General features: G+C 41.4%; 2 protein-coding genes and 1 long non-coding RNA gene across 17 annotated transcripts in view; 1 reads left to right on the forward strand and 2 right to left on the reverse strand.

Annotated features, from left to right (window-relative positions):
• Positions 1-9776, reverse strand: part of CHPT1 (choline phosphotransferase 1) — a 22530-nt gene extending 12754 nt beyond the window's left edge. The window contains exons 1-2 of the mRNA XM_083830432.1: positions 9387-9776; positions 525-672 (exon numbers count right to left, since the gene is read on the reverse strand). Of these exons, the coding sequence (XP_083686558.1) occupies positions 525-672; positions 9387-9629 (391 nt within the window). The 5' untranslated portion in view covers positions 9630-9776. The remainder of the gene's footprint in view (positions 1-524; positions 673-9386) is intronic.
• Positions 9777-14029: 4253 nt separating this feature from the next.
• The window catches only part of MYBPC1 (myosin binding protein C1), an 81747-nt gene continuing 76422 nt past the window's right edge, over positions 14030-19354 (reverse strand). For 9 of the 15 annotated variants that reach the window (XM_083830211.1, XM_083830212.1, XM_083830200.1 and 6 more), the window contains 2 exons: positions 17104-17143; positions 14030-14777 (listed from right to left, as the gene is read on the reverse strand). In XM_083830211.1, coding sequence (XP_083686337.1) covers positions 17133-17143 — 11 coding nt within the window. In that variant the 3' untranslated portion in view covers positions 14030-14777; positions 17104-17132. Of the gene's footprint in view, positions 14778-17103; positions 17144-18284; positions 18654-19354 lie in introns of those variants that run through there. The other 6 variants (XM_083830199.1, XM_083830206.1, XM_083830208.1 and 3 more) reach the window with 2 other exon arrangements.
• Positions 14718-19354, forward strand: part of LOC310897223 — a 33846-nt gene continuing 29209 nt past the window's right edge. Inside the window, exon 1 of the long non-coding RNA XR_014582139.1 lies at positions 14718-14834. This is a non-coding gene — a long non-coding RNA (uncharacterized lncRNA). The remainder of the gene's footprint in view (positions 14835-19354) is intronic.

Below are 19354 nucleotides of genomic sequence, written 5' to 3' on the forward strand. Positions count from 1 at the left end.
GGAAAGTAAAGCTGAGCAAGGCTTTTTCAGGACTCCAAACCAAATTTTTAAAAATCCATTCTTACAAGGAACATAAATCCTCCTCCTAGCCACCAGGCTGGATGCCCTACTACCCAAATGATATTTTGGAACCTCTTACTTAAAGCAAAGCCCTTAGTCTCATGTGCCAACGTCAGTCTTTTAGGCACTTAAAATCCTCTTAGTGAATATTTTGTTCATCATCTAGCTCATTCAAAGCAGATGAAGATGTACAACCAGTAAGAGCAGATTGTGTATTACCCAATACCTGCTAAAGGTGCTTCTGAAATACCCTCCCTGATACTGGTCAGGGATGCAAAGGTGACCAGGAGATTGGGGAGTTATCCCAAAAGAAGGGAACTAGCTGATCCTGCTCTGAGCAGTGATCTGGAATAAACAATCTCTAGAGGTTCCTTCCAATTTCAACAAGTCTGTGACTAGTCAGCTCCTCTTGAAAACACGTAACATTTTTAAAACTAGGATGGGTAACAGTAGATTAAGGCTACCTGTGGAAATAGAGTCGCAACCATGATCAAAGAGTTCTCCTAGAGGAGAACTACTGTTTGTTCTTCTCGCTTGCTTCCCATCAATGGCATCCAGCGACTGGTAGATAAAAAGTCCTAACGCACCCAGGATGTATGCCCAAAAAGGTGCCTGAAAGAGATCCATATAAAAGGTCACTAAGCAGTTCCCAAATCCTTAGCCAATAATCTACGTCATTAAAAGTAAAATATCGTGCAGCACAGAACCATACCACATCGTGCTGTTTAGTTAATGGACAAACCAAATTCTGGGCGCTAGTCTCTATGTGAGTTGTAGTAACTACTATGTGTAGTAACTACCATAATGAACTATTCCAGGTACCCCAGGGAAACAGAGGTCTTTCTACTCTTATTTTAAAAAGCAAAACCAAACTTTAGTGTCCCTTCTTATTTTTCCACCCTAAGACTGCAGTATTTCTATTATTGTTGTATGCTTTGTGCTGAAAAATGTTATGAAAGTGAAACTAATTTAAAAAAAGAAAGTAGTAGCAAGACACTTATGAACCTTCTCAGCAGTTCACGTGATAGATATCCGGATCATTTGCTCAGATTTACAACATAGATATTAAAACCTGTTACATTTTACTAAATAAAAGACTTTAGCTCTTATGGAAGAAGCTCTTTTCCAACATACAAAACCTGAATATATATGCATTTTGGAAATTAAATTGAAGAAATTAAACCATTCGCTAAATACAAACGAACAACTATCTGGTTAATATTGACTATTAGAGTTTCAAAACAATCTGTGGATCAGCTATATTAACATCAGTCTTAGGTTCAAAGGAATCATCCTACACACTAGTACCTTTCAAATGGATCATTTTCATACACGAAGTCAGTATGTCTTCATTTGTCCAGGAATTTGTTTTTACTAAAAATTACTTCCAACACTTCTCGAACAAAATACTGGTTACACACTTGCCTCAAGTGGATTCCAGCGGTATCCTTAACATTTGGAAGTGCTGTTCATGAAGAAAGCACTGAAGTTAGGTATAAATGTTGGAAATGCAACTTGCAGCTTAAATAAGGGAGCAGCCACAACACTTAATTCTTTTCCACTCCCAGGTTAAGAGGCTGCTTGCTCCGGCTTTACACCTCTACAGTTCCTCTCCTGTAGTGCAAAGAGACCAGTACGATTATGCGTATGTATTTCGTAAGCCTAGTCACGGCTATTAGAGACAACTGATCAAACCTCTCAGTGAGCTGAGGCTTGTCCCTACTCAGATGGACCCAGTGCCACTGCTGGGGAAAAGCAAAAATTGACAGTTGCCAATCAATTTATTACAAGGGACAGGGGAAGGCAGCAATAAGAACACAGATGCCATGAGCTGCCTCTCCAAAGGATTCTTCCTCCTCATCACTGTACTCCAGGATTTTCGTTAGAAAATGTTATGCCTCAAATTACACTGATCACAAAACACCCTCCCCGAGAATTGCGCTTAAGAGGGGTTCAGATCTGAGCCTGAAAACAGCCGTAGTTTTTTATTTAAGACTTCCTCATGTATCAAAGGCTACGTGTTGTCACTTTTTTTTGTGATTCTAATATGGAAACAGTACTGTCAGCAAATTTATGGTTTTCCTGCTACCTGTTACTTGGATAATTTCATTAACTAAAAATTCCTCCATTAGAAGTCAGAAAAGCTGGGCTGCTTCACCCAGCTTTGAAGCAACAGTCAGAGAATTAGGGACTCCAGTTATAGGTAGGAAGTTTGGATTTGTATGTTCATACAAATGAAGAAAAGTCACAACATTGTTCAAAACTGGCCAGGCCACCTCTCCCCAAGGAAACCAAGAAAAAACTGTAAGTCACAGGTAAAGTTGGAAGCCTTGAGCAGGTGAAAGAGGGAGAGTATACACTTGCACGCTAACTGATATTTAACATACAGGTATGGGACAGAAACAAACAAAACTCAACAAAACACCAAAGATCACACTTTGGAAATTCAGGTCAGGTGGTGATAGCAATAAGCGCTTGATGGTTACCAGTGGAATTAGTCCAGGTGTTTAAGTTTCTTCTCCCTTGTCAGTCCAGTTCAACTAAAAGTAGTTTGTTTTTTGGTTAAACCAGGGAGTGAGTTCTTAGTTGTTTTTTGATAAAGTTTATCTCCTGTAACAAAGGGGACAGAGCCTACCAGCAGCAGGAGGAGTCCACTGCTGTGGTGGCTCAGTAAATGACAGAGCTGTGCAGAGGGACTGAGAGCCCCAGGGCCTTCTTTGCTTTGAGCTCATTTGGGCACACGTCCTGCAGGGAGGCAGCGGCTACAAGAGCGGGCTGTCCACCACAGATCAGTATTTCAAGAGGTAAAAGCACAGTTAGGACCCTCTTGAAGCTAAGATCACTTTACTTGTGACACAATCCACATATTAAAGGTACCAGAGCAGCTATATGGGCTTCTGCAGAGTAACTTTGCTGTAGAGAGAAAAACAGATATTCTCGAACAAGCCAGCTCCTGACGCAGATTTATGGATGAAGCTCTACGAGCAGAAAGGCTGGGAGAAGCTAACAGTTTCATTGTAGGCATTCATTGCAATAATTTTAAAGACATTCCCAAATTTATCACCAATATTACTTCGATTGTTCTCAGGGTTTTATGAGGCGCCCCTTGCTGTGACGTACTCCTGCAAGTTACAAAAAGCTAGCTTTAGATCCATCGACGCTCGTCGTGGTAATCCCGGGATCAGGACACGAAAACCAGGCCACGCCTGGCAGCTCTGCCCAGGCCACCGTGGGTTTCCTGGATGCCTGAGGCTCAGATCACCTCCTAAGTCAAATGCCAGCGTCTGGGCAGGTTCCTATTGAACCGGATCATTTCCATAACTGAAACAGTCAGGAACAAAAACCTGTTGTGTCACTTTTTTTTTTTTATCATTAGTTGTAATGTTTTATGCCACATGCTTGGTATTATCACAGACTTCTGAAAGGCAAGCTCCACGAAATACAGCCTCAATCCTAATGAAAACAGAAAGTCTGCTCGCTGGTTACTGCCGTCAGTTTATGAAAAAGTTGCCGTAGCTCCACAATATGTGATATAAGAAATCTTCTTCAAGGTAACATTGTCAATGTTTACCTCACCTTGCGCCTCAAAAAAGCAAAGCAGCTACAAGTCTGACCTCTCTATTAGATCTTTTGGCAAAACAAGGGCTTTTGCCTATTTGCAAGTTATATGATGGGCATAAGCACCAAGACCACTGACCCAAGCCTGCTTGCCTTAGCTCCTGCTGAGGCACACCAAACCAACCAGCCCCCAGACTCCAAAAACTACAACAATTCTCCTCAACAACCCAGAAAGAGGGGGAGAGCTTGCCTCCTCTTCCCAGTGAGGATCACCTGTACCCACTAATACCTGTAACAGAGGATCCCCACAGCTGTGGGGAGGGGGAGGATCCCATTAAGAGCAGGGACAGCGGCATCCAAACTGCCAGAGGGCTTAGAAACACGATCTGGAGCATTTCATCCCTGGCCTCTCAGTTCAAATTGAACCCAAGGTGGCAAGGACCAAAGACCATTTTCGTCAGCTATGCGTTTTTAGCAGGTTAAATGGATGATGTAATTTTTATACAGTAAAACAGTTTTCCAAACACCAAAGGTACACCGAGGGTTCCAAAATTCCTAACCACCACCGATTCTCGGCCATCCACCCTCTCGATACAGCTGTAGCTGCCATCTCCTCCGCCTTCTCACACGCCTGGCCCTCCACCCAGGGATGTCCCTGGCCATCTTCCCACGTTGGGCCCAAGCAGTTCGCAAATTGGAGAAGTGGGAGCATTTGAGAATGCTGACACCGCTCACAGACCCGGCGGAAAGGTCAGGAGGCTCCCAGTAACCATCAGCTTTCCACTGATGAGGTGTTTATTATCTCTGCCCAAAGTTATATCCTGTCCAAGCAAATGCATTATTTGGCCAGAGCCAGATGCTATTCTAATAGAACTAGGGAGAGAACACAAACCCTGCTGGAAAGAAAAAAAATAGTAATAATAAAAAGCTTCTCTGCTTAAATTAGAAGGGATGTCTGAAAGATTATACAGCTCTAGAATCTTGTCAAATGTAGGTCTGGTACAGGTCAGGTTGCCTGATGAACCGGAGGCCGTCATACCAGTGTTTAAGGATGCCAAGATAATGTGCATACGGAGTTTGACAGGACCGTGCAGCATGCTTTGCCTTCAGGAGAAGGTGTAGGCTGGAGAGCAGTCCTCGCAGAGCCTCCTGCTCGCGTGACAGCACACCACGGAAGAGCATGAGGACAGCTACAGAAGACTGGATATGCTGAGAAGATCCCTCACCACTTATTTCAAGCAAAATTCAAGCCCAGGGAGTTCAACAGCCCGAGTTTCTGCAACATTTAAATATTTGCCCTCCCCCCCCTTCATTACGCATCATATTCAGTCATAATCTCATTTCCTCAGTCCAACGACACAGCCCTAATTTTGCTCTATCTTGAACTTAGCCATACACTATCTTAGCCATTTTTATGGAACTTCCTCCTCCTCCCCCCCAAAAACGTTTATCGTTTCCCTTACTTTTCAGCACGAAGCCCTAAGTACAACCAGACTAACAATAACAGAAGGGAAGGGGCTGTTTAAATCTGCATTACAACAAGGGGACAGAAAAAAAAATCCTAGTACAGCCCAAGTACATTTCATGCACCTGGGGACTCCCCGCATTCCTCCAGCACCCTCCTCTCCTCAACAAGCTCCCTCTGAAAGAGCTTCTGTCCTTCTGTGCCAGGGCTTCCCGAACCTCGCTGCCTTCTTTTATGCCAAATAGCAATTACTGCCATTCACTCCTGGAGCACTCTGTTCTTCACTCCTTGGGTGTCGGGCGGGTTCCCCACCCCAGTCAGTGCTTCACGCCTTTCCTCTGCCCGGCCAAGAGCTCCTTCCCTCACAGCCCCCAGGATCTCAGTCCCTATCAACTGCTCCACCGCACCCTTGTATCTGCCTCTTCCGTCTCTCCTGCAAAGCTCCCGTGTGCCCTTTCTATTTACAGTGCCATGCCTGTCAATACCTTCCCTCTGACAGGGGGGAAAATAAAGACAGACAACCCTGATTTCAGTTTAAAGGGTTTACTTTTTAGAGTTTGTTGATGTTTTTGTTTTGAGGGAGGTCTTAAAAGAGAGAGAAGCAGGGGCAGCACCCTGCCAACGTTATTCTCCCTCCAAGCAGTAAATAGTAGGGTCAGCTGGAGTCATCTGGCTCCTCCCCTGCTTTTTGGGCTCTTCAGACATACAGCTTTCTAGCTAGCATGTTGCAGCAAGGCACTGCACCCTTTTATAAAGTCACTGTGCCATTTTTAAAGCAACTCAACTCTACCAAGTCAGCCCTCCCTGCCTCCTGTCCCTCCCAAGCTCTGCTCCCTGCACAAGCTCGCCAGAGCCCCTACCCCTTTTTCCATCACTCCTCAAACTGCGAGTCCACAACCTGTGCTTTTCCCTGCCTGTTCCCGGGGACCTCCGTGAAATTCTGGACAGCAGACAGAAAGGCCTTAAACAACACAACCAAACGAGACACGATGGCACACAAGAGCTGACAGCATGTGGGACAAATCTTTATCACTGGATGAAATTCCCTCCGATCACTTTTGGCCACTCTTTGCTTAGATCCTGCTATAACTGCTAGAGGATTTTTTAATAGATGTAAATAGTTAACTGTTAGTATGAAAATCCTATGCTAAAATTCTAGCTCCCCATGATATTATAGAGACCTGTGGCTGAGCTCTAAGGTTTACTGAAGCTGGGTCCCTCAATGAGCAACTGTGAGAGGGGCAGGAGCAGAGATTTATTTCTCTTTTTTTAAAAAAAGATAGAGGGAAAATCATCTTCAGCCAGTTTTCTTCCTGGTATTGATGCAAGGAAAAAAACATGTCAGTTTTCCTCAGAATGGGAAGGGGTACTAGGGTTTCACATGCAAAATCTAATGAAGTAACTGCACCTACTTCAGAGAAGTCAGCTTGCTGTAGAGCATTTTTCTTGGCAAAACAAACTGTTCACTAACAAAGGGTGGCATAAATGGCATAAATCCTCATATAAGATGTGCTCCTTTTACACTAATGCAGGAAACACACACTGTTCTTACCTTAAGTCAGCAAAACTTTTAATTCTTAAATATTCTATGGTTAGTATCCAAAAAAAAGAAAGGAAGAAAGAAAAAAGACAGAGCCTGCAATCACAGTAAGGAAGATATATCGACTCTCTACAGAACACAAAAATGCCCCCACCACCCACCACAGCAAATGTAGCATATGTTATTTCTATAGGTTGTTGTCCTGCCCTCAGTTACATGGACCGAGTAGGAAACTGGGACTAACGCTATAAAAATCTACAGACGTGGATTTTAGTTCCAGCAGCGCTTGAGGGGTGTAGCCTGCTAATGACTCAGGCAGAGATAAGAAGGCTTATGTTGAAGTGTGCATTTACGGAAGACAGCGATACAACCCATGCTGCTTCTAGGCAGGAAGACATTACTAAAGCAGAGAATATTTATAAAGCCAAAACATGTTGCGTTTATTCAGTAACTTTCAGTAGCTATTGATGCTGATGGAGATGACTGGAGGAAATAACTGCCACACAGTAAGAGGACAAGGGAGCATCGTATGGTTTTAGACATTAATTGCATTGTGTTTGGCAGGGAAAGAATTATTAAATTGTGGAAATTCACTAAAATAGGACATAATGGAAACTGAAAGTATAAACAGGCTCAAAACAAAGAATTCAGAAGGCAAAATCATGGAGGGGTAGGTGCCTGTGGGGAAATAGATCCATCTGTTGCTGTTCTAACAAGTATCTGAGTAGAACGCATTGCTGGGAAACTCCTGAATTGCTGTCTTTTGGCAGCCGGAAGGGCACACCACAGGAAAGAGCTCTGTTTGCAGCATGAGCTAGGTGGGACTCCGGTCTGACCAGGCTTGAGGATGCTTTTATTCGTAAGACTTACTTTCGTGGCTTACCAACTACCAGTCTTCTTTGTTTCGGATGGCTTGTACAGACATCAAGACTTCAGAGCTTTCGAAGCAGGACTTTTAAAAATGGCTCAATTAAGACTCATTATGGTAGAAAACACAACCACACAAAACAACTCTTAAAAAAAACAACACACAAGCCAACCGAAGAAAAAACCTGCTTGCTACTTCTTTCTATGCAGTGCTCCTACACCTCCACCAAGAGAACATGACACATCCTTATTAATCCGCTGCATCAGGTGATCAAGACTTGTTCATGAATGGAGCAAGTGGCTTGCCAGCGCAATGAGGTTATGTAGAAACGCTCTATCCTATTAGTTCGGTCTGTGATTTGGTCATCTTTGACATGATTTTCAGTTCTACCTTCCCCCTAGCCTTTGCAGCCCACACATTCAAATTAAAAGTACAAAGTAGGTATTACAATAGCACATACAACACCTATTAGTGTTGCAACGGTTTTAGCTTTTTTAAAAAGCCATCCAGACATCTGACATCTTAGGTGGGAGAAAAGCTGAATCATTCAACAAGCAGAAGAGAGATGATGATGACCAAGGGGTGCAGCAAAAAAAAAAAAAAAAGTCAGTGCCTGCTCACAGCGTGAAGGCAACAGAACTTTTGTCCTCACTCTAAGAATAAAACAATAGGAGAAGTCTGGTTTTATTCTACACATTTATAATTGATATACTGATATCTGAACAGAGAAATTTAGACTGTAGGTTCTTATAAAATGCAGCCTCTGCAATTAAAAAAACAAAAACGCAAAAGTTCCTAAAACTCAACCTAAGCTTTCCTGGAAGAAGTAATTCTCGTCTGCAAGGCAATCTTTTCTATTTTAGTATGAGTCCTCAGAGGAAAAAATAATTTGAACAACAACGAAAAAAAAAAGCTAAAATGAACATCATGGCACATAGCTGGCACAGGATTGATATCTACATCACAAAAGCAAGCTCCAGGTAACTGTTCTACAAGCATTTTAAGTTTGAAAGTGCCATTAGAAGACGACAACCTGTGGTTTCCAGCCATTCACTCAACTCCATCCTCCTGTCTCCTTACTGTGTGTAATGTCAAGAGCGCATCTACCTGCTGATGTGCATAAGAGAAGCAATTAGGGTCAGACCAAAGCAAGGTTAGTTTTGACCCAGATCCGTTTCTCAATATGACTACCACAAATACCTCTTCTAGCACAAAGGGAAAAGGAATTAGGGGCAAATAAGGATGCTCCTGTCAACAAGAATACTCGCCTAAGTATGTATAAGTTATTGAAAAATACAAAACAAACCACAAACCAACTACCATCTCTGCCGTTAAGATTTAAGCCCTTGAGAACAATAATAACAACAGCCACCCTTCGAAGACACAAAGACCCTACACAAAATAATCTTCCCCTGATATTTCCCACCAGTGACTACCATGAAAATTTTGCACTGGGAAACTGAACAGGCTGGAGCAGGGGGCTACCTGCCTTACGGCTCTTTCCCAGCGAGCCGCCTGAGCAGAGGCACTCTCGTGGGATGCAAGGTGGGACGTGGCGCCTGCTGGTGCCATGGTAGGGCCAGTGAGGGCCTGGTCCCCTCCGCTCGGTGATGGGCACCAAGGGGAGAGGCTCCCACCAAGCCCAACTCGCCCCTTCGTGGGACTCCGTAGCCCTTTGGGCACCAAGTGTTGCCCGCCGCTAACCCGAACCCCGCAGTGCTCCCCGCACACCCGCGCGTTGCCACCTCCCCGGCTTCTCGCGGGGACCCCGCCCCGCTGCCACCCGGCGCGGAGCCACGCTCCTTGACGGGGCCGCCCCGGGGCACCCGTGCCGAGCCCAGGGGGCGGCCCCGGGCAGGGGGGGCAAGGGGCAGGGGCAGGCCGCCGTGCGGTACCTGCTCGGTGGCGCTGGGGCAGGAGGCGACGAGCGGCAGCGCCGTGAGGCAGTTGAGCAGGAGGCCGCCGAGGGTGATGGCGTTGGGGGCCAGCCACAGCGGGAGCTGCTCCACCAGCCAGGCCCAGTAGGGCTGCAGCCAGGGCTCCAGCAGCGAGCGGCCGGCCGCGCTGTAGCGGTGCTGCTCCAGCCGCTTCAGCTGCGCCGGGCTGAGGGGCGCGGGCAGACCCCAGGGCGCGGCCATATCGGCGCCTGCGGCTCCGGCTCCGCTCCGCACCGCCCGGCCAGGGGACGGCCCGCGGACGGCTCTGGGGTCAGGCCGCCGCCGCCGCCGCCGCTCGGGGCGGGGCCGAGGCGGCGGCGGGAGGCGGAAGGGGCCGACGCCCCGCGGCCGCCCCGCCTGAGGGGGCCCCGCCAGCCCCTTGCTGTCTTTGCCCTTTTCCTCCTCCTCTGTCTTCCCACTGTCGGTTCTCTCGCCCCGGGGCAAGGCTCGCTCCCCCGCGGCGCTCAGCTCATGGCCGCCCCGTTTCAGGGCAGGTGGCCCTAGGCCGCTGCGGCTCCTCCGCCCCCGGGTCGGGAGCTCTCGGCCGTCGAGGTGTCAGAGCCCCGCGTGCCTCCCGCCCGCCGCCATTTTCTAGCCCCTGGGCACGGTGCTGGGGCCTGGGCGTCGGCCTCCCACCCCGGGGTGGATTGAATCCCCTTCCCCCTGGTGATTTTCCTGCTAAATTCTGTGTTTATCGCATTTTCCGCTACCCGCATTCACTGCAGCCTCTGGGAGGTAATCAGCGTTGCGCCTGGGGAGTGGCAGTCAGAGTTAACGGAGCGTCCAAACACCATATTGCACAGGGCTTCTTTCACCTCCTTGACATGCTTAGAGAAGGCACTTCAGAGCGGCTACGCCTTGTGAGAAAGCATGGTGCTTAAAGTTATTTGAATTGGTCATGTGAGCAATTTTAGAAATATCCCTGAGTCACTGTGGAGGTACGATTTTTTCAAATGTGGCCAAGAGAAGATGAGCACCGTATATCTGTGTGAAAGATGAAGCAAACAGTATAAAATCGAACCTTTAGTGAGGACTATATACCCGAAGGGCACCTCCGTAGAATCAGGTGGAGTCACTTTCTAAATTATTCCATTGTGGGCCAAAGACTGGAGCTTTCTGGCCAGACACAACTGTTTCCTGTACAAAGCAGTTTCCTGTTATTGCGAATAAGCTGATTCCCTTTGTCTGGTGGAGTTAATATGTTTATGAGTAGGTTTCTCTACTGCAACGGTCAAGAATGTTTGACATGCACAAAAGGGGGGTTGCAAAATCTCTTGACACAGTAGGTGTGTCCCAAATTCAGTAAATACCGTAAAATATGGTGACTGGGATTAGGGGCCAAAACAGAGAAGAGAAGAACCACCAGGAGATGAAGGGGTAATACATAATGTAATAAAGATTCAATGACGGCCAAGTAGAGAAAGGCAAAATGGAAACACGACATTGAAAACCAGCCAGATCTCCAGTGAATTGGAATCACTGGGTTTGAACAAAGGTGAAACTGCTACTTGCAATTCCTTTTGCGTTACTTTTGTCAAGGAACTTAAAGGTATTGGTATTTATGGAGAGATTGCTCAAGCTGTTTGTGATGCCAAGAGGAAAAGAAGAAAAAAATACTGTTTGTAAGAGTTGTAACCAAACCACCACTGCATCCATTTTTGTTATTTTAAGCTTCAGTAATAAATGCAAAAAGAAGAGGGAAAAAAAAATGAGGAAATGAATAGAGAACAACATATATTTCCTATTGAATTTATCATTGAGCCTGGGGAAGGCTTTTTTTGTTTATTTTCAAAGGTTTTCAGCAACAATGCACAGAACAAGAGAACACAGAACTTAAACTCCAGCGTGCTTAGACTTCGAGCACTTCCTCAATATTCAGGATACACTTTAGTTTCTAAATGCTGTCTGCTTCAGCAAAGCTGCAGCTTTACTTGTCAGTCAGGAAAGCAAGCCATGAAAACAGAGTGACAGTAAGTATACTGTGCTTAAAATAGAATGCCTTTTGCTCCAGAATCTCTAAATGCCACAAACAACATTCATAAAATAAGTCTCCCTTAACAATGCTCTGTAAATGTAGCAATGTTATACTTTTCTTCCCCCCCAAAAGAAATACAGGAAGCTTAGAGAAACACTTTTCTTTTTTTTTTAAAGGAATATTAAAAAAATAAATAAATCTGACTCTCAGTGAAGACCTCCTTATGAACAGAATATCCTGACTCAAGCATTCTTTAAATGATTTGCTTATTTTTCTCTTCCATTTTCTTTAGTTCTGATGTTATTCTCAGTGAGGAAAAACTGGACTGACACTAGCCATGAGTTTTCAGTGTTAATGGGTGACTACAGTGCCTGTATCAAGCTCCACACACAGCTGTTTAAGAAAAGATGCTTATTTATGCAACATTAACATTTATAAGCCAAATGCCCTTTCATGAGCAAGAAGAAGAAGCCAAGAGAAATAAATAAGCCAAAAATATTGTATTCTGTCTTCTTTAAAAATAAATAAAACTTTTTAAATTAATTTTGATTCTTCTTTTTCTTTGTATGTATACACACATATATGTGTTTGGGTCTGCCTACTTATACCAGATAACTTTCCTTGACCTATTTCAGTCAAACTGAACACCAAAGTAAAGTTTTCAAAAGTACTAAATTCCTATGCAGTTTGTGAAAGTGAGTGGAAAAGAGAATCCATATAAATTGTGCTACTGAAGGAGAGCTGAACTCTAACCTCAACACTAACAGTCATTTGGCAAGAGTACATATCAAACAGGTGGTGTGAATAATGAGAGTACTTGAAGACTAAACTAGCTTCACATATTGAACATCAGAGAATACAACCATGAGCTATAAAATCGTTTTACTAGTTTCGCTTCTCCTGGAGCTCTAACATTTTGCTGTTACTTTATATCACATGACCAGGTTTTATTTGCTGTCCTCCATTACTTCACCGATCTCCTGGCAATTCCCCGTGAGCTTACTTTGGAGAAACTTCTTCTTGGGAAAATTGGGCCATGCCTTCTACAGCATGATATTCTGCTGCTGCTTCCATTCTCTCAGGTTGTTTTGCCTGTAGTTTTTATCTTTGCTGTGTCTTCATTCTCCCAAGGTGGTATTAATTATAGATTTCAAAATTAAGCTTTATATTAACTCTGTGGTTTTGGTCACATCATCTATTGAACACCATCCCTGGAGAATTCTATCAGGCAACTCATCGTAAATCAAAACTTTATCTTTTGTTATTCCCTAATGAAGGTTCTGCAACCTGTTTTAGACTTACTAGAATTTTCTTTCCTAGCTCATCCAAGACTATCGTTCCTCTCAAAGTCATATTCAATTAATTTTTAATCCAGAGGCAGTGCCTTTAGTGAAATCATGAATTTATAACACACTAATACCCGCTCATCTGAACTCCAGCTACAGCCCAATACCCAGTGTTTAGTATTGGCGTGTGCATCTCAAGCCTGACATGCAGCCACTGGTAAATGCAACTGGGAAGGAATTAAGGGCACCTGAATATAATGGTTGCTGTTCACACGGTGAAAAGTAGCTTAGTTCAGCTTGTCTGCTAACACTGCTGGCATCTGGTACAAATTAGAGTGGCTAATTCCATCAGCAGCGCCTACAGAAGCTGAGATTCGTGCTGGCCACCAGGTTATTATGTGTGGTATATTAAGACAGATGGGGCAGATTAATAAGCTTGAAGCTGGCTATGCATATCCTCCTTAGCTTAGTGAAAAGCACAGACTCACAATAACTGTAGTTTTGGTGCTAACCCTAATATATCCCATCAGACTCGTGTTATTTTAAATCTTGGGTGTGCTTAAAGCTGCATGACATGTATTCAAACTGACCCTCTTCCACAACCTCTTAGGCATCAAAACAGATAAAGGAAGACCCAATTCACTTGTGAGACACAGAATAAAGAGAAATTAATAATCGTTTATGGAATTTTCTTCTTAGTAGTCATGTTGTTTTCTTTCATGTGTAGGTGTGAATAGAAAACGAAAATGGTTTTTGCAGGGGCAGATGGAAATGCAGACTGGGAAGTGTCCAGGATCACTGGGAATGGAGAACTGCTTCCTTGCACAGAAAGAAGCATAGAGGAAATTGATAGGAAGGAGAGAAGGAAGAAAAAGGATATCAGAATGAGTGAGCTTTACAGGAAAAAAGAAAAAAAGTGAGAAAAGGTATTCAGATTCCCAAAGTGAAAGAAATGTTAATTCTAATGCAAAAACACTGTTTCAGCAGTGGTAGTTCATAGTAACAAATTCATTTATTACTGCATAATTACTAACTGCTAGATGTTTGCTTGGAAATGTACTGACATCAAAAGATACTACTGGTACTACTGTTTTTAGTAGACTCTTGCTTTTATAAACCATAATTGAGGATCAATCACTAGTCAGTAATCAAAAAAACTATCTATATGGCTGGAGTGAGAACAGGTGCATAAGTGACAGGATGATAGGGAAGTGTCCCACTCTGTGTGGTGGGCTCAATTTCTTGCTTTATGGTACATGTAAATTAAATAAGAAATACAGTAAGAAATAAGAAATAAGAAATACAGAGACAAAAATAAAAAAAAGGAAACAACAACTTGATAGATCTTAAACACTTCATATTTATTGTACATTAAATAAAACAATTTCAGCTCAGTTGAGAGACTGATGGGCCAGATTTAGAAAATCAAAACTTCTAAAGGAAGGTATGTTCAGCTTAAGTGATCATTAAGTACATATGTATTAATTATATTATAGTAAAACTGTATTTTGTTAAACAATTCTCAAGTGAATAAGATACATTATCCAAGAGGTATGTATTCCAAAGGTCTTATTGCACAGCTACTGGCTAGTCCATGTACTTTCAGTCTGACAAAATTATGTTTTGTACCACCAAGTACCAACTCTGACCGCTTCCTCATGTTTATTATTACACAGCTTCTCCTCTTTCCTCATTAAAAAAAAAAAAAAAGCACAAACACAATATCAAACAGAAAACAAAGCTGAACATTACAAAGTGTGTGTTGTCTTCAGTTCATCTCATTTCAACCCCAAAGCAATCCATGCGTATTCTTTCTTTTCAGTAAGAGCAGGTAGGGAAAACAAAACAATAAATGAGAGAGATGGGAAAAAAAAAGAAGAAGAAAAAATCTGCAGCCACACATTTGTTCTGTCATTGCAAGAACTAAAATGCTGTAATTTGGCTACCAGTTTCCAGGGTGGCGGCAGGAAGCACTGTGGTTGGACTCTCACTTCCCCTCAGTTTTGTCTCCCTGTACTTCACGCATATATGAATCGATGATATGCGGAGGCACTCCATCCATTAATAGTCTGAAGAATGAAAGTCCACCTACAAACAAGAGACGAGACAATTTTTCAGGTTGAAGATCCCTGGAGAAATAAATAGGTTTGTACCATTAATTTCTGGCTTAAGTGGCAAAGATTTAATCAGTCCCTATTGTATACCTCTCATTTTAAGATGGGATAAAATTCATCCCTGTTCAAAAGTCTGGCACAAGAATTAGCCATTATTTAATCTGTGTATTACACAGAACTTTCCTGTCCTTGCACAGGGTGAATTTAATTTCGGCTAAGTCTCTGCTCACCACACAATAGCTTCACTGCAAGCGACCTTCCTGGATTTCCATTAGGCTGGGTGGAGCGCAGTTGGAGATGGAAGTCAGCACAGAAGGAACAACAGAGAAAACACCTGATACCAAACAGTTGTGGGATACATGCAGGGACATTCAAATTCTTCTAGGGTTGGGTCTTATAATGGTTTATAAGTATTTAGCAAAATATTTACCACCTTGCTTGAAAGTAACAGCTGGGATGACACATGTAAATATATATACGGAAAAAAAAATAGGATTTTAGACAGAGGTGCCTAAATTTAGACTGCAGAGAGAATTGGCAGAAGTTGAAATTTTCATTTCCAGCAGAAGTATGAAGAATGATTTTGGATTCACTTGTGAATGAAAAACAGATGACATGAAATTAGCTTGCCTCTCTGAAAGCTCTGCTTACTGCTGGGGCTGCCCTGCTCTCCAGCCATGCTGTACGTTGTGCTGGAGCGTGCGGTGTCTGCACAGGGGAGCTTTCTCAGAGCTTGGAGCTGGTGATGGTTGATCTCAAAGCTGTGGGAGCTGAAGATTTGCTCCATGTTTGTGTCATCATTAACTGCAGCAGTGAATGCATGCTCACAAGACCCTCTTTGTTTCCTCTAGCCCTGCCCAAACTTTGTTTCCTGTCTCTAAAAAGAAACTTAAAAAAAAATGTACTTTTCAGTTTTGTGGTGGTTAGCACCAATATTCACGGAAAAGTCAATTCAGAAGAAACACCTCCAGCCTTTTAGGTCCATAAGCTTAATTACTGTGGCTTAGCCACTGTGAGTAAAAAGCTGAACCAAACCTATTTTAAATCGCTGCGCTAAAACAGAAACCTAGGCTTATAAGAAATCTAGTAGAAGTACTCAATGATTTGTTTGATGTTCTGGAAAAATGGACAAGGCAAAAGATTTTTTTAAGTAGGTTTAATAGTTTTAGGATTCCAAAACAAAATATTCCTTTCACTGCCCAGAAAAAATGTGCACCTAGTGTCTAACACACCTGCTAGGGCACCCCAGATCCCTCTGATGTAGAATTAGTAGTTTAATACAAAGAATCCAAATTAGAACTGAAATTTCATGCTATTTGAAAACAAACAAACAACAAAAAAAATTATAGAAACTTGTAGCAGAAACTAAATACATGGTATTTCTGTAAATTTCATTGAAATCAAATGATGTGGCAGAAACAATGGGAAAAGAAGATAAATATTTTGCTAAAAATAATAGAGGCTCTCCTTTCTCAAGAGGAAGGGTGGCATTTGTGGTAAGAGAGCAACATACCGTTGATATTTATTCCTTGTATAATTCTGCATAGATATTCTGTTCTGCAAGCTGCAAAATCACCCACTGATAACTGTACTTACCTTCTCAGCCTTTTCCGGAACACACATATAGTTTTAAAGCAAAAGTACATTGTCAGGATGAAGACATCACTGTCTGTGAATGCTTCAGCTAAATGCAACTGAGCTGATACTTACATACAGCATTTATCCTGAGTGCCGATTTTAGGTATTTATAACCTTTATTGACACAAGGATTAACCAATTAAGGTGCTATTAGTTACTAGTGATTATGAGACTGTACTGTCTCATTTAACAGTTGCATTGTTGCAAAACTCCCGAACTTAGATAGATGCACAATGCAGACAAAAAGATGCATGCTTTTTAACATTCTTTTCAACTCGTGTAGTGCAAATTGTGATATGAATCATTCATTTTTAAATGGAATTAAATGTTGAATAAATATTTCATTTATGTAGAGGTATATTCCTATATGAAAATAACTGACTGTAAATGCAAAATGCGTTTTATTCATGCTAACTTGGGCTTGTGTTAAATTCCATTGAAACATGCACTGGTAGAAAGTAGTGGGAGGTACTACTAACCAGGATTACTGTAAGCAATTATTATAAAAATCTGACTTTGCATGCATTAAAACTATCATGCTGCTCATTTCAAAAAACATTTTCATTAAGTGACGTAATGAAAATCATGCCATACTAGGCAAGACTTTGTATGACGTGTAAACAGACATAAGCTTCATATGCAAGTACCATATGAAAGCTTACCTTAGATGACAATATACATTCAAAAATCCTTACTGTGTAACTAAGGGAGAGAGAGAAAGAGAAGTAACAATTTAATCTCAAACACAAAAGTAGAGAGAAAATGTTGAGTGAAATTATGCTTACGATTATGCCAAGATGACGTTTTAATCCTTAGTCATGTAAAATAATGTGGGAATTGAAACACATGGAGAGTAAAAGGTAGGGATCCAGTTCCACTTCAAAATTATCATTAATATGTAAAAGCTATATTAATATGTACAAGTAACTATAAATCCTGTAATTAGTCTACAGTATAGATGGTAACCAAATTATGCAAATGACATTTATTATAATAGTTTCCAAATGTAGCTTCAGAGAAGCTAACACATATATATATATAGTATTTTCCACCAGGGGAAAAAGAAGCACACACATAACACTGAAACATATATATATATGTTGAAACTCTGTAAGGCAAAATAATCAAGTACAGACTAATTACATACCTGTGTACTAAAGTATGTACTTGGTCACATATCCACATTTACATTACTTAAAACATGCCATTTACTCTATAGAAGTCTTTACCTTTAATTAAACATTTTGACTCTATAATATGTCCATATATATGTATATATAGAAGCACTCAACTTTATACCTATTGTAGCCATTTAAAAAAAATACCTTACTACTTCAAATACTGCAAGAACATTATCTAGCCTAATTTCTTAGCATATTTTAGTTTTGAAATAGTAAATTTGGATGTATAAAATACTGGAGACTACTTTCTGGGCATTTCTACAATTTTAAAACTGCTCTGCTAATATTCTGGATTTGGGCAAGGTTGCAAGCAAAAAAAAAAAAAAAAATTCTATTGAAATAACCAAATTCTCTGCCATTGTAATCCCAATGAACCCAAATTTAAAATAAACTGTAAAGGCAATGAAATAAAAATATATGTTTTTAAGTATAAAATTTCCACTGATTTCACTTGGATCAGGTTTTTTTTCCCTAGATCTGTAGTTTAAGTTCAGGCACAGATTATCATTCAGAGCACTAATTTGTAACCAAAACCAAATCTGTAATAAAGAATGCCTTTTAAGCACAGCAAATGACTTTATGATACTTCTGATATTTCAGTAATTCTGCAAACTAACCAAGATCTGGTTTTTGAGATGCAAAATTCTGCCTCTTGGAAAGGTCTAAGTGTTCTGGTCAATGGTAATCACAGTCATTAAATAATTCTTCATACGTACAAGTAGTTCTATGCCCAGTGGCATAGTAGAAGCATGGCTAAAATTTTTGTAACTCTGTTGGTAAATTCCTATATCCTTGATTAATTTGGCCTTCTTTGCTCATGTGACATAAACATTGTATGCCATGAGACACCAGCTAGTTTATTCTAAAAAAAAGCAAATAAATACACACTTTGCATGCAGAAAATGCGTTTGAATGTGAAAAGAGAGGAAGGGAATGAGATGGAATGTCCAGAGGAGTATGCTTATTATAAACCTGGTTATTCCCCGCCAAGAAGAATGGTTCTCCTGGGTTAATTACTCCTTGATATATCACTGCAGAATTAGAATATTTATAGTGGTATTTATTCGCATTTGAAATTCTTCCAAGTTGACTTTAACACCATATTTCTTAATATTTCTCATACAGCATCTTAGCTATAATCAACCTATTAGTGATCACCAACCTTGATTTCACTCTTAAGATAGACATACTCCAAAAACATGTTTCATGATAAAAAGCACAGTTCTTTAACTGAATCTTATCACCTTCACTGAGGTCAATGAAAAGAAAACATTTCCTTACAATAAAGAAAGATTTATAGCCATATTTAAGGATCTACTTCAACAAACTTAAGACATACATTTTTTATTTTCCTTAGTAAGACGAGTAGGAAAAAATATATCATAAAATTCAGTTTATGCACATCATCTTTCAAGATAAAGGTAGAGTTACTGTTATCTCTAAGTTCTATTACATGACGTTTTCAGCACAGCATATTTATAAAAAAGGCATTGTACATGCAATTGTACTGAGCTGCTCACTGAGCAGCCTTCTTTAAGTTCACTCAGCAAAACTGAAAACAGAAGAGTGATGTAATGTGTGTCTGAAATAACATCAGTAAATGCAGAACCTTTTTGAGGATAAAATAAGGATTTTTTATTATTATTAAATAATTATCATGAAAACATTCAAGAAATAAGCATTAAATTTAATAACAACTATGAGTTTTGTCACCTAAAATACCATAAATAGC

Source organism: Anser anser (assembly GCF_964211835.1).
Source record: "Anser anser genome assembly, chromosome: 1".
NCBI classification, from domain to species: Eukaryota; Metazoa; Chordata; class Aves; order Anseriformes; family Anatidae; genus Anser; species Anser anser.